General features: G+C 42.7%; 1 protein-coding gene across 1 annotated transcript in view; it reads right to left on the bottom strand.

Annotated features, from left to right (window-relative positions):
* Nucleotides 1-1,150: 1,150 nt before the first annotated feature.
* myo10 (myosin X) overlaps nucleotides 1,151-15,274 on the bottom strand; it is a 127,765-nt gene continuing 113,641 nt past the window's right edge. Inside the window, exons 24-41 of the mRNA XM_085253476.1 lie at nucleotides 14,193-14,232; nucleotides 12,832-13,791; nucleotides 12,405-12,525; nucleotides 11,890-12,133; nucleotides 11,546-11,641; nucleotides 9,214-9,307; nucleotides 8,267-8,322; nucleotides 7,727-7,869; nucleotides 7,155-7,346; nucleotides 6,914-7,071; nucleotides 6,673-6,796; nucleotides 6,226-6,523; nucleotides 5,937-6,144; nucleotides 5,136-5,272; nucleotides 4,934-5,054; nucleotides 4,304-4,780; nucleotides 3,904-4,095; nucleotides 1,151-3,806 (exon numbers count right to left, since the gene is read on the bottom strand). Of these exons, the coding sequence (XP_085109602.1) occupies nucleotides 3,696-3,806; nucleotides 3,904-4,095; nucleotides 4,304-4,780; nucleotides 4,934-5,054; nucleotides 5,136-5,272; nucleotides 5,937-6,144; nucleotides 6,226-6,523; nucleotides 6,673-6,796; nucleotides 6,914-7,071; nucleotides 7,155-7,346; nucleotides 7,727-7,869; nucleotides 8,267-8,322; nucleotides 9,214-9,307; nucleotides 11,546-11,641; nucleotides 11,890-12,133; nucleotides 12,405-12,525; nucleotides 12,832-13,791; nucleotides 14,193-14,232 (3,772 nt within the window). The 3' untranslated portion in view covers nucleotides 1,151-3,695. The remainder of the gene's footprint in view (nucleotides 3,807-3,903; nucleotides 4,096-4,303; nucleotides 4,781-4,933; nucleotides 5,055-5,135; nucleotides 5,273-5,936; nucleotides 6,145-6,225; nucleotides 6,524-6,672; nucleotides 6,797-6,913; nucleotides 7,072-7,154; nucleotides 7,347-7,726; nucleotides 7,870-8,266; nucleotides 8,323-9,213; nucleotides 9,308-11,545; nucleotides 11,642-11,889; nucleotides 12,134-12,404; nucleotides 12,526-12,831; nucleotides 13,792-14,192; nucleotides 14,233-15,274) is intronic.

Here is a 15,274-nt window from a genome sequence, read left to right as displayed (position 1 = left end):
CATATTGGTTTTGAGTATCTGCTGCAGGATGCTACGTGTGTGGCATCGTTACAAGAGATGAAATCAAACCCCCAGTGATGAAAGGTATCATTTTTGCTCATCTAGACCAAAGAACACTACTGCATATTATCACAGAAATTTTATTTATGACAGCTGGGCTGGTGACATCCATGGGAACACTGATCAGACAGTGTAACATCAATAAACCTAGGTGGCGAAATATCAGACATTCGTCACTTAAGTACAGATACTGGTGTTGAAATAATAGCAGTCTTTACTCGAGTAAAAGTGAAAAAGTACAAGCTCAGAAATGTACTTGAAGTCAAACTAAAACTAAAAAGCAGTAACTTAACATTGACCATGAACAGCACAGCTGCTCTGTCCCACTCCAACTTAGTGCATTGCTGTAAACTTTACCACAGTTAGCAAAATTAGGTGTGTAACAAACTACACAAACATTTAGTGTTAGCTGATATTGAGCTGTGAGAAATGTTGCATTTTAAATTACCTGTCACTTAAATTTTTTTTACTCCATTTATGCTTCTGCAGTGTGAGCTACATGCTGAAGAACTATGACCACAACTAACTGACTTCTGCAACAAAAGCGCTGTTCCAGATTGCTCTTGTTAGGTATGTGTTTAATACTGATCTTATCTCTCTATCTACATAGATATATAGATACATACATATATAGCGAGCTAGCAGCTGGATAGCGTAGTGGTAAGACTACACGCCTTTGGAGTGGAAGCCGCAAGTTCGATTCAACATTTGGCTCTCACAGCTACAGATTGACAAGGTACAACACACATACTACGTCAAGGGGGAGCCAGGACCACAGGTCAGGGGGGGAGATGTTGTCATCACCCCCAACCAAGATTAGGAATCAAGGTGGTGGAAGTTGAGTGTAAGAGGAAGTGACTTGACTGGTTAGTGAAGTTAAGTACCCTTGAGATCAACTAGAGGATGTGAGATATATACATGGTGATGATAAGTAGAAAGGAAAAAAAGTAGCTGCTGTTGGTGAGGTGTATTTGTTTGTGGCCTTTTTTAGGTTCTTGGATGTGTGTCCAGCAGCTTTAGCCGTTGGTTGTCACATTAACTTTCTTAAACTAAACCTTTTTTTAATAGTCAGGAAAAACAAAACGGTAACTTGAGACCAAAAGTGTAGCGATTTATTGTTAGAGTCATCAGTTCAGCACATAACACTAATTACAGCTAGGAGGAAACCCCCCCCACAAAACATTGTGTCAAAGATCCACTGTCAGATAGTTGTTTAGAGAAAAATACAAGATTTGTTAGCTTGGGAAAACTGCCATCTGATCAGGATTCAGGAGAAAAAAAATAGAAGGCAAAGACTTACAATATAAAATGTACAGCCACATGATTAAAGTATATATAACATTGCACATATACCAAAAAAAGAACCCACACATGAAAAAAAAAGAAGTGTACATCATATACAACAAGGCACTGTGGAGGAAACCTGCACACGCATCTTTGGATGGATCTGCCGCCCGCGGAGGTCCAGTGAAACGTTTTTAGGAATGTTACACTGCAAACAGTCCAACTGAACAAGCCATTCAAGCTAAATCGTGACAGATTACACTGAAATACAACGATTAATTCTTATGTCTATTATGTAATAAACACATCATGTAATAGCTTTTTGAATTTGTAAGTGCTTTTTGTAGACAGGCAGCAGACAGAAAAAATATCTACATCTTCTTATTTCACGTTTTTAAAAAATGTATTCCAATATTTCCTCTTTTCTACCCCCCAAAGAACCAATTTACATTTTAAGTTCAGGTTGTTCTAAAGGGAAAGATGGTGTTGCAGTTCACATTTGTTGCCAGCAGATGTCAACGTGGATCAGAAAGAGACGTAAAAGATTGTCTGACATCAAATTACCCATCTGCAAATATTTTATTATACATAGCTTTTTTCTTTTTTTCTTTCCCAACAGCAAAAAAGAAAGAAAGAAAGAAAAAAGGTTTGGAGAAAAAGATAAAAACAACTGCATGTATATGTCCAATATTGTCAACGCAACATTGTCAGTAAGACTCACGTACTCGGGTACATTTGCAAACGTTCAATTAGTCAATGATCCAGGCTGCTGCCCTATATCAGTATCTTTAATATTATAAACAATTTACGCCTCAATTCATTTAGTTTCTCACAACTGACAGATTTAAAAACCCTTGAATGACGTCCATTGCTGGTCAGAGTTTGCAGTGCACAAATACATTGGCAGTTAAAGGGAAATGTGTGTGGGAGCACCTTTCAGATTCAGGCTACACAGGAACGAGTGTGGCACCAATAAAGGCTAAATCTGATTAGATATCATCCTGCTTCAGTTGGAACAGGCACTTTGTATCGTAAGCAAAACAATCAGTCACAAACGTAAAGGTACAGTTGCATCTTATTTACAGTGAACAGGAAAAGGTCAAGTCCCAGAGTTTCTCAAAGCAGAGGAAAAGGCTTGTAGGCTGTAGTTGTTTTTCCTCCGTCTTCTTTGCCTTTAATTTTTTTATACATTCGGACAGCCTGTAGACACTCTTCTTTTTTTCTAATAACATACTTCCTCGCACACACACACACACACACACACACACACACACGCTTACCAACCTCTGTGAGAAATCGACCCCTTCTGCAAAAACAGTCCCTGTAGGGCCTCAGAGGTTTACCATCGGACAGAAAATTAACTGTTTCTTTTCAAAACAAGACACATCCACCTTTTAGAAGCTGCATCTGACTTCATGAAGACTAATATAAAAATATGATTGTGTATAACCACCACCTAGTTTTCTTTGGTCTAAGAGACTGTGGTTTGTAATCAGAGTCTGGGGGTGAACGTCTGTCATGGTACACTTTGTACGCCTTGGGATTAACAGATTAAACTGATCCTTTGTTCTGTTTTCTCTAGTCAGTTTAGGAAGCTTAGCTAGAAGTCCCCTTTACTTTAATGTGGGGCAAAAATGTGCACTTGTTAGCTTATTTAAGAAAGTGAAGATTGTACACAACTTCCATCTTTAAAACAAAAACTTCATATTATGTTGGCTGAACAGAGGTGAATGTGACAAGGATGATAGTCCTTCAAGCATTTTATCACTTTATGAAAAATAGTAATTAACTTGTGGAATTTATAGGAGCAATTGATCTTAAGCCCTAAAGGATCTTAAATAAAAAAATAAAATAACACTGACAGCTGGCAGGCTTTGAGGGAAACCAATTAGAAGCTGCCCGCAGTTTGAGTCTTTTAAAGTCTGGTCCCTGCTCGTTATCACATATCTGTTGATTTAGATAACAAGAAGCATTCTCATGTTGCTTTCTCAGTCAACTTTTGGACTTCATTCTGTTTTCTTGAGTTTTATGGATAACTTTCCACCATGTTTGCTACAGAACTATCCACAGCCCTGTGCCTACATTTTATCGTGATGAATAAGGAGTGGATGTGTACTGTTTCTAAAAGAAACCAGGTCAAGATAAGTTGAGCTAGTTTACATTAAGAGCATATTGGGTTTTTTTAACTTTTTTTTCCTCCAGCATTCAGAGTCAGTCTGACATGAAATGTATGAGCTGCTCTCTCCAGAGTGCAGAGGATGGGCGTCCATGCATGGCCGGCACCGGCCACGCTCGGCCCCCTGGCTGCACTCCTGCATGTGGCTGCGAGGCAGAGGGTGAAAGGGCGGAGTTCACCAGGTGCTACAGTGGCTGCCGTGGCTGCTGACAGACTGACAGTTGCTGTAGCGCTTCTTGACGATCATGCTGATGTAGGCTTTCATCAGCTTGGCGATGTCCATCACCTGCAGAGGAGAGGAGTAAATGTTGGTGTTGTATTTAATGACCTGCATTGAAATTATGGGGAGACCAGGAGTTATGACTGAGTGAGGATGTACACACCATTTGGGTTTCAAACACCAGCTCTCGGCCTTCCACGGTGATTTTGTAGGTGTTGGATAACGGAGCTCCGAAAGAGAGTATCTGTTCATACGGGAACACCTCCAGAGGCCACGGCTCCCCTCGCTTGTACACTGATATGGCCTCCCGGCTCACACCCAACCAGAGCTCGGAGGGGAACATGCCATCCCGGCACTGAAACAGCAAGCATGGAACATCAAAATCTCCTATCATTCCCTCTAAGATCAGTTTTGTTTAGAACTGGCAATAGATGACTTTAAACCAACCAAACAATCCCATGTTTCCACCTATGGCTGTGTAGCTGTCTTTATGGGAACATAACCATCCTTTATCATGGAGAACAAAGTTTTTGCTTAAACAGAAAAGTGATTTCTCTTCTCACCTCGACGTTGAACAAAGTGGATCCGTATCCCTGCCACTCCTTCACCAGCGCCATGTATTTGACCATTGCCTGTTCCTGGTTCATCCCCTGCAGCTTCTTCCACTTGTCCATCACGCTGGTTCTCACGGCCGCCGCCTCCTCCCTCATCCAGGCCTCCAGGCTGTTCTCTTCTTCAAGCTTCTGCCGACTCAGCGAGCTGCTCCTGAAACTCCGCCTCAGTGTCCCCTCCAGGAAACTCGAGCGTTTCCTCTCCGCCGTGCCTGAGCGGTCGGCCACCGAGCCGGTCCCCGGAGCGAATGTCTTGGCCGAGTTCTGCACCCGGGCCCGCAGTCGAGACATGGGGAACACCTGGGACATTTCAGGGATGGTGGACTGGGAGTTGTGATCACCCAGAAGGTACTGAAGTCTCAGAGCAGCCAGAAACTGAAGAGTCTCCTCAGGGGCCGGGTATTGACCACGAATCACAGCTTCATGGGCCTTTGAGGGAACACAGAGAAAATTATAGTTAAAACTATAAGATCTAAGCATTTTTTCTTTTTTAATTTCCACAAAAAATCTTTCCAAGTTCAGTCAGAATCAGCTACAAAAGTCTCCTAGTCCCATCCCCAGACAATGAGCCACGAGTCTGACCTGCTCGAACATAAAAGCAAACTCCACGCTGTCTTTGGGAACGTTGTCCGTGTCTAAGAAGCAGTAGAGTTTGAAGTAAAACTTCCATCCAGTGCTGCCTTCGTCTGGGCTTGCTGAAAGCCTGCAGACCACAGAGTGATTGTGTTAGCATTGGCCAGAAGACAAAAACATTTGCTTCAGAATCAAACATGGTGGGGCTTACTTTTCAAACTTGGCGAGCACGTCAGCCACCACAGTGCGGCTCTCGATGGCTTTCTCTGTGGTGTCGTTGTGTTCAAACAGGGCAAACATATTCCTGCTGTCCTCCATGGCCAGACCGCGGATCAGTTTCTCCACCACCTGACACACACGATGAGATACAACAGGGACACATGCAACTGGTTTTAAAACTGTAGATGAGATTAAAAAAAAAGAAAAAAAGCATGAATTCTTGTCTAAATTCTAGACATTTGGGACTGCCATTCAATAAAGGTGGAAAGTACAATTTCTATAACTATAAAATATTTAAAATGTCCTTTTAACAGGGTCTTAGCTCATCATATTATCCAGATTCTGATATTTTCTGCAGCATCAGAAAATAATAAATTCCAGCAAGCATGTCAGTGTATGAGCATTTAAGCCTGGATGCTTACACAGGCTCCAGGCCAAAAGAGCTGAATAAAAGCAGGATTTTATTGCTGTGACTGATGAATTAATTAATTGTTAATTAATTATTGTTAATTATTATTGAATAACAAATAAGGAAAATTGTAAGGAAAAAAGCAGAAGAGAAGAAGATAAGAAGCTCAGGCTGTTACAATACAAAGTCATTTTTAAAACAGCTGTCAATTCATTTTCAATTAAAATAGATGATTGATTTCAGCTCTGTATTTACTGTTGGGTTGTTCTGTTGGTACAAACATATCTTTTATACTGTGCTTAAATCATAAAAACTAGAGCTGAGTAAAAAGTACACTGTTTATTTGTATGCTTTGGCACATAACCCCGTTTTCCACAAACCTACCTCTCCTGCGGTGGTGTGCGAGTTGATGGTTATCTTGCAGGACCCTCCTCCGTGGCAGTGAACGGTGGTGCTCATGTCCTGTCGGGCCACGATGCAGCGGATCTCCTCCTGAGACGGCACGTTCTCTCTGGCTCGAGTCTTCCTCAATGAATCAGCGGCGAAGGCAGCATAACGATCCATCTCAGAGCCGGGAAACAGCTCGCGAGTCCTGCAGAGAGCAATTTGGAAATGGTCAGCTTGAGAGAATAAAAGTAATTTATCTATAAACATGTGGCAGCCTAGTGCACACCTCTTCAGGTGGAACTTGAGGTATCTAAGGATGCTCCTTGTCGGGACGAATGTGCAGGACATGCAGGCGAGGATCTTCCAGTTGCACAGGTTCCCAGGGCTGCCGGGCTGTGGCGGCCGTGTGGTCTGCTTGATGAGCTGGCAGTAGAGCTCATCTCGCAGTGGTTTGAGCTCCTGGCCCGTCTGCAGGATGCCCTGAATGATGGGCACGGGGTCAGCCACGCCCTCCAAATGCTGCAGCGAGCTGAACACCTTGAGGGCTTCATCCTGCAGGGTTGTGTAGCTTCTGCTTCTTGGAGCTGAGCAGGGAAGAAGTTGTGATTAAATCAGTACATATGGTACATTAATATCTTAACTAAAATGGTAAAAATGAGATACGTTAAAGACATTAGTACTAAGTTAGATTGTCAATCCCAATTTAATCCTATTCTGTCTCAGTGGTACTCACTGGTGAGATGAATGTCCCCGTAGGGCAGTGGCAGCAGCGGGGAATGCAGAGGGTGATGACTGTAGCGAAGGATCGGGTTCCTCTTGTAGATCTGCTCAACGACCTCCAAGTTCAGACAGTTCTCCTGCAAAGAGAAGAGGAGCTTGGGTTTAGTGCAGTGCTGATTATCTGAGGCTTTACTGGAAGGAAAGAATTAAAATGACCACTGACATCCATTTTTGCACTTTCAGAGTTTTCCTACCTTGATGTCCTGGATGAGCTGCTGGGTGGGTGTGTCGATGGGAGCTTTGGTATCTATGACATTTTGGACGGAGTTGGCCCAGCGTGTGGCTTCAGTCAGCAGCTTGCAGTAGAGACGGTACGAGTGTTTACGGCCGTACACGATCACGTTCCAGTATCCTGACACGACAAGAGGGGCGGAGAGAAATTGAAGCTACTGGGTAGAGAATGAGTTGGCAGTTCTTGCCATTTTCTTCTCTTACCAGTCTCTTTGAAGACCTTCTCATCGGGCTGAACCACTGAGCAGAGGCTGTTCAGCACCAGCGTTCCCAGCTTGAGGGCATTACGCTCTGAGCTCTTATAGTAGTCCAGGGAATTGTGGGTAAGCAGGAACCAGCGCTTCTTCAGCTTCAGCGAAGCTTTGGTGCTGTTCTTCATCTCTTTGTGCAGCCAGCCTGGTGGGAAATAATTATTAAATAACTTTTTGTATTCTCTGGTTTCCTCTGAACTTTTCAAAACTATAAAAATGCAGAAAGGTCAAGCTTATTCTCTGTGAAAGAGCTTTATTACGGTTTTCTTTAATAACAGAGAAAATCAAACCTGCTTAAAACTGAGCGTTTGAAGCTTTTGCCTTACAGCTTCTACATATACACATTTGATTACTTGAATTATAACATTGATATGAGCACCCACCACTGGAGCTGTAGATATGACAGGGGAAACTTCTTTTATTTAAAATCTGATTTCCTAACCTGCAACTTTTAACCTGTAGTTAAAAATTTTAAACACAAATTAAAAAAGGAAAAACGGCCACGATAAACGAATCATTTGTCACCTCGGATGATGAACTCCTGTCCATCGACTCGGGTGTCTCCTTTGGAGCGCTGCAGCAGAGTGATCCAGTGGTGCATCTCCTCAGGCGTGTCAGCATTGCAGTGCAGCACTCGGTTCGCAGTGATCATGACGAAGGAGTTCGGCCTGTCGAAGTTCAGAAATTAATAAGACGACAGAAAGGAGATCAATAGTCTAACACCGTAATAGCTCTTGGGTGCACTTCTTGGATTAAGAGATATGAACTAAACTTTTAATTTTGAACCAGACGACTAAGAAGAATTAAAGCTACTGACATAAAATAGCAGGAATTATATATTTGTCACATATAGGTTAGAACACAACAGAAGAAATACAGGACCAGAATGTACTGATCTAAAATGTTCCCCGTGTGAAGAAATGCAGCTGCTGAGGTGCTGAAACCCAACGGGCTTCACTCTGATGGCTTTTTTCCGACACCTTCTGGTTTCTTTGCTTTAGTCTTTGTCAAAGAAAATCCATATATATATGATGTGATGTTTGATGGTTTGATGTAGGTCCTCACCTCTCTGGATTATCTGAAGCACACACTGAATCGATCATCCCCACATCCAGCGTTCCCTGAGGAGACACACAGAGAGATGGAGGGAGGTTCACAAACAGTTTTCAGGGTGTGGATAATGAGTTTGACCTTCGCTGCACCGTGGAAACCAATTATCTCACACGCAAGCAGCAAGGCCTTCACTCACAGGTGCAACACTGAAAAAGCACGTGGCATTTTCAGCACATCTGTGTCCTGTTACTTCAAAACAAAGCATTACAACAAAATTTAAAATTTAAAGAGGAGAACAAAAGAGGGTTGGGGTTAGGGTAGCATGAATGCTGGATGAAAGGCTCAGTGACAGATTTTGGGGCTTTTTTTCTAATTTTCAGTTTTTCCACCAGGTGCCATCCTCAGTATAATTCAGCTGCTTTTCTGTGAGCTTCTTGTCACACCAGCAGACAAACTCCAACTCCACAGCCTTTGCCTGCAGCTCAACTTGGAGCTTGTTCTGCTCTGGAAATCTGCTGAGAACTTCCACTCTAACCAGTTTGTCTTGAGAGCTGACTGGAGAGGCAGCTGATTATTACCATGTCATCTCTTTTCATAAAGTACACAATATCTCCAATTATTTATTAAATGGCCATTGCTATCCATTGTGGGGAAACCCAGAGCTATACATGCATATATTAACTATGTTTTTATTGCAGCTGGAATTTAAAGGAGGAAAAAATGCTACTAAGAGGTGAGGCATGAATAAGGAAATGGAGGAACATATATTAAAGGCTAACGTCCTCTCCTCGGTGTGAGACGAAGGTTTGTGTTATGGAAATCTGTTAAAGCAAAGTGCCGAACATTCTGCTGTTAGGACGACATTAAACGGCCGCATTTTGAAGACATTTATTTTCTTTAAACAGAAATGTTATTAGAACTCCATCTCCCAGAGTGCTTTGTTTCCTCACAGTACTCACCACAGCATTCTGGGGATTGGCCTGCTCATCGTGCATTTCTCTGATCTCCTGCTCTGTGGAGCCGTGGACCTGACTCAGCACGCTGAACCACTGACTGTAAACAAAGAGATCATAGAGAATAGAATAGCCCTTTATTGTCAGGACACAACATAAATAGTAGACAGCAGGAATAAATAGCAAACAGGTGAAAAAAATATAGAATCAAGAGAAATATAGAATATATTTCTAATGCAAAAAGAACTGAATAGACTCCGTGTGTAAATGACCTGAGTGATGAGGGTTACTCAGGCCATGGCTCAGATTGGCGAGTTTGGTGGGCAGGGCTGGGGCGTGGGGATAGTGTTTGTTAGCAGTCCAAATGGTCCAGGGGAAGAAACTGTGAGTCTGGATGAACCTGATTGATCTGAGGCACCGACCAGAGGGCAGCCGGTCAAACGGGTGACATCATCATCATCACCATGGAATAAACAGTAATCAGCTTTAACAGTGGACATACAGGCCGGTCAGTTAGACACAAGCATCTCGGCTCCTCCTACGTCCAAAAATTCATTTGAAACTGAATCTTACTCAACACTAAACTACTTCAAAGTGAGAACAACTAAAAATGAAAAATAAAATGAAAGGAAAGTTTTAGCCATACTTTTATCATGAATGCAATTATTCGTGTGAACCTGCATGTGTGTACCTTTTAATATAAATTGTACATCTATAAGTTTTATATGTGTGTAAAATCCAAAACAATTCTGGGTTCAGTCTGATTGTGTCTCAGACACATGGAGCTGATGTTGGCTCGCACTGAGAGAGCGTCTGGTTTTACAAACCTGCTCCTATCACACACCCACAGCCATGTTTTCCTCACTTCAGAGTACATTGCATTAACTAGCATTCATGTCCTGTGACCTCAAACTAAGATTTGTCCTTTTGTATTTTTCTCACTTAAAGGAGGTCAAATCCCCACAATGTGACAGAGCAAACATAATTATGTCCCAGATTCAGACAGACAGAGTGCTTGTTGCCCTTTTGAGCCACAGCGGAAGTAGACTGTCTGAGAGGAAATCAATGTGTTGCCAGAGGCAACCGTCACATTGACCTATAGCAACAATACCTCCTGTTTGTTATACAGTTTTCGACAGACTGTGAGCAGGCTCATGCCAGTTGAGGAAATAATAGGATCAGGAGAGAAGAAACAAATGGGAGGACTGGGAGCATTAGGAGTGTAATAACAATATGACTAATAATCACTACTGTCATTATACGAAAAAGATTATAGAGCACATTTAAATCCTGCCCACCAGAGAGAAACGGTGCATGGCTCTCCATTTACCCTGTAATGTGTAAAGATGCCTTCTTGTCAATTGTACTTGCTAGCAGGTACTAGAAATGATGAATAACACTAGAGAGCTGAGGTTTCCATGAAAAGCTGGTCATGGTTTTTGGCGGTTGCAGGGTGGAATCGGTCACAAAGCGAGTGTTGCTGTGACTTGGTTTCTACCAAAATGATGCAGCCATCAATGCTTTGTATGGAAGAAACCAGCTTGCAAACACTTTTCAAAAAGTGTGACGTAAACCAGATAAAGAGGCTTTCCTCCAACGTTTGACTTACTGCTGCAATCAACATGTAAGGCAAATGTTTTCCACATCCAGTAAGCCTAGCATTTTTCAGTTTCACTACCTCTTGGTGAAAAGTTTGCAAGTGTGTACAGGCAACTCGGCATCTTCTATGCAAACTACGGGGGACCGTGACAACCTGCCATTGACCAAAGCAATCGTGAGGAGGTTTTTGGTGTCACACCGTATCCCTCTTTGCTACTATTTAATGCTAGCAGCTACCAACAATCTTCAGCAACCACTCATTAGCCAGCTGTGGAATACCGCACGACTCTTGGTTATCAGCGGGTCACAAGCTATTCTCTAAGCCTTTAAGACCAAGACTTGAGTAGGTTATTAACACATAGCTACTGTTAGCTGTTAGAGGTTGCTAAAGATACTCCTCAAAAGAAGCTAAACCTTTAAATAGTTGAAGACATTTTGAATCATTGCACTTTTATTCTGAAAAATGACTCTGAGATATTTCTACTCATATAATGCATATTTCTATTAATGGACAAGACCATGTAATTAATTCTGACAGTGTAATTAAATAGACCAGGTAAGCGAAGTTAGTGGTGTCACTGAAACTAACTTACTACTGAATTCTAGTTTTTACTTGTTATTTCAGTCATTTTGACTCCATGCTTGCATGAAAGGTCCTTTACAGATCAAATCACAATTCATTTCTTTGGTTATTGTGAAAAGATAAGAACAATACATCAAAGACAAACACACAGCTCACCTTGCATCCTCAGCAGACTCGGCAATCAGATGATAAGTTCTCTCTGGCATCACTATGTTGATTCCATTCTCCTTACCGGTGTTATCAATGATTTCTCTACAGGTCAAAAAAAAAAGGAAAAATAATGAGTGAGGTTCCCTGAATATACAAACATCCTTCCATAACCATTTCACCATGAATCCTTCAGAGGTCTGAGTTTTTATCTCTCTTCAATAACACAACCATATATCTCTTGAATATTTTACATGTAAATGATTAACTGACAGCTTTTCTGTTGTTACTGTAAATGAAAGTATTGTCATGCAAAAACAACAACCCTCAAAGTTATGTTCTCTTGTCCTTACTTGGCGTTGTGCATGTCCAGCACCCCCTTCATCTTCTCCTCTCCGTCGTTCTCAAAGTACATGAGTTTGCTCTGACGCAGCACGAACCAGCGCCGCTTCCAGTTGCGTCGGGAGAGCGTGGACGAGCCCCCGCCCTTCTTGTGCAGCCAGCCCTGCTTCAGAGCCTCCTGCTTAGTTCTGAACCACAGGAAAGTCTCGTCCTTCAGAACACACCAACGCCGCTTCCACGTGTTCATCAGACCACCTAGAGAAGAAAGATATGAGATTTCAAATGCTCCACCATCATTACGTCACCTGGAGGGGAGAATCTTGCTCTTTGTCTCTTTGTCTTCACTGAGATATTTGAATGCTAATCAATAAAATCAAATCAAATCAAAAAATCAAATCAGAAGGTAACACAGAAAGTACAATGCTTTTTCACCAAAATACGTCCTAAAGCCATATAGATGATGCACTTAACTCTCACCTGTTGGGGTTTATTAAAAGAAGAGTATGTTCTATAAGAAAATAATAACCTTTGATGTAGAGGAAGCTGTGGAAGTACGGCAGCGTGACACAGCTGTAGACAGAGTCCCGGCGATAAGACAACTCGTCGTCTGTGTCGAACCTCTCAAAGTCGTCCTCGCTGTCCTCAAACTGGAGCAAATCAACAAAAATTTGAAATTAAACAAGACATGCAAGACCTTAGTTTGCATATTATTTCAACAAATAACAGAGAAGGTACAATGTGGTGCTCTTTGCACCTGTGAGTTGTAAAATGGCTAAAGTCATGCCATTTAATTGATCTCTCTCACTGGATCCTTTTTTGAAGCCTGCGTTTTTTTTGCTAACTTCAAAGACTACACTACTTTGGAGTTAGAGCAGCTAAGTTTGAGTAGAAAATCGGGCATGAAATGTTCTCCCTGTCATTGAAAACAGAAGTTAAACAAGGATTCAGCTTACCGAGGACTGAGCCCCCTCTGAGCTAAAGCGGTAAGCCCCTGAGCTGTTGTAGGTGCCAACAGATCCGCGGTAATCCGGAGACCACTGTCCACTGCGAGGGTTGGACAAAGCCATGCTGCCACTAGACACGATGGCACCTTCATCGTAGTCATCCTGATCGTAGTCTGAATCCTCATCTGGAGGTATCAGCTCTACCAGCTCATCAGACTGAGCCTCAGATGAAGCCTGGGGGTGGCAGTAAGCCGAATCCCCGCTGGATGATGCGCTATGGCAGGCCGAAGGCATCGCTGGCAAAGAGTGGTGAAGCACAGTGGTCGGTGGCAGTGACGGAATCACAGCATCGTTGGCGTACGGGTCTTCTTCGGATGAGTCATCGCTCGTTCGGATACCGCTCGTCCGCTGGCCGTCCGAGTGGCCGTGCTCGCTTGGGTTTGGTGAGTCTTTGAAGGCATCATCATCAGCACCAAACCCTTCATCAACCTCTTCTTCCTCGTTACCCCTCCTCTGGTCATCCTCCTTCTTCTCATCTTCTTCACCCACGCCCAAGGAGCTCTCAATGTTCCTCACACACTCGTCAATCTCATCAAAGTTCAGGGAGTCCAGGAACTGCTGCGCTGCCTTACAGGCTTCATCCTCCAGCCGCCGGAGTTCCTGATCGCGAAGCTGCTGCAGGCGGTTCAGCGAGGCTTCAGTCAAAGAGAGCTCCTGGCGCTCCTTCTGTCTCTGCAGCACCTGGATCTCCCGCTCTAGTCGAAGAATTTCCTCCACTTGTGATGCCTCGTGCGGACGTATTGCCTCCTCTTCCTCTGCTGATGCCTCCACAAAGGTTTCTGCTGACTCCAGCTCCTCCAGGGCGTCTGGTGATGCTGCAGCTGCTGCTGCATTTTGAGACTCTGTCAAAACCAGCGAGGCCAGCTCCTCAGCACGACGCAGCTCCTCCAGTGTTCTGGCTTCCTCAGCCTGAAACCACAAACATGAGACTGCAGTCATAACTTTTTCCCCCCAAGATATCAACATTAATTTATACAAAATACCCAAAACAAGTTGATTTACAGAAACCAAACACTGAAGTAATCTTAGTTTACTGAGAGAGGGCCAACTTTTATAAGCAAATTATACACGACAAATACCTGAGAGGATACAAGCTGTTTATTGTACTGGGCAGTGTGTTTTTCACTGCCCAGTACAATAAACTGAAGCCTGCTACAATAAGCAGAAGCCTGTGTAACATAATAGAAAACATAATTGTGTTCTCTGTGTTCTTTACCAATCAGATATGGCTGTAGAGAGTGGGCTGCTCAGGAGACAGTCGGCCAATAAAAGTTATACACCGTTTTCCACTTAAATCAGTTTTATCATACCTCTCTGGTGAGTCTTTCGGCCTCCAGCCTCTGTCTCTCCCTGCAGGGCACAAACACACAGACATCAGCTGAACGAACACACAGTAGGAGATACGATGTACCAAAACCAGAGTAACTGCATTTCCTGTCTCACTGTGAGATTAAAATACCAGAAACCCATTTAGTATGCAGTTCACTATCTATCGAAACAACAAAAATACAAATGTTGCACCACACTGTGAAACCTTCTTTGGAAAACATAATGCAAGCTACAGATGTAGTCCAATAAGGATGTTTATACAAACTCAATGGTTCTCTACTAAATTGTGACAGCAGCAGTGATTATAAAGCACTCAATCTGCAGTATAAACTGAGCTGTGGCCCCTGAGGATATGGAGGTCATGACTCAGTCTTGATTGTGGGATTTGAGGGATTTACATTCTATTCTTACAGACAAATTACATGCTGTTTTTTAAGCCTGATGACATCTCCCGTCCATGAATCGTCAGAATGACTACCGTCATAAGAGCACTGCGTACATCTGTAGCAATTTACATTGTTGTCCTTACACATGCATATGTAGTGAGCATAAGATGGGGAGCAGCAGCATGACCCCCCATTGCAGAAAAAAGCCAGCATCAGTGAAAACAAATGTGAGATTCATTCAGTGAGGTAGTCTCTAAAAGAGGAGCTCAGGTGGTTGCAAAGCAGCTTGCAGATGCACAGCAGCTGTAGCCAAGCTAAGCTACTTAAATAGCATGTCCTACATAAGCTTTGTAAATTAGCTGCTGATGAGATCCACTCATCTGATGACTGCAGCTGAGAATGAAATAATTGCCTGCCAGAACTAAAGCTATGCTCTGTTTCTCCTCCAGTATTATACACTGGCATTAGGAACATTTTTTATTATATACGTGTAGTATTTTTATGTCATTTGAAATAATGGAAGCAGGGGATTTGTACTCCTTAACTACTCATGATCATATTTGAAAGTCCTGAATACAGCCCAGATGATGGACTTGTGTTAATTCCTCACTAACTGACTGAAATAAACCAGTGCCAGAAGAAGACAGTGGGCACACGTTTTTCAAACACATTTTCCA

The sequence above is a fragment of the Mchenga conophoros genome, linkage group LG18 (genome assembly GCF_057382185.1).
Source record: "Mchenga conophoros isolate Kocher_MC1m ecotype Shallow Benthic linkage group LG18, M_conophoros_male_GT1.1, whole genome shotgun sequence".
In the NCBI taxonomy this organism is placed as follows: Eukaryota; Metazoa; Chordata; class Actinopteri; order Cichliformes; family Cichlidae; genus Mchenga; species Mchenga conophoros.
The sequence above is the reverse complement of the archived record's forward strand: the minus strand, read 5'-3'. Positions and strand labels throughout refer to the sequence as shown.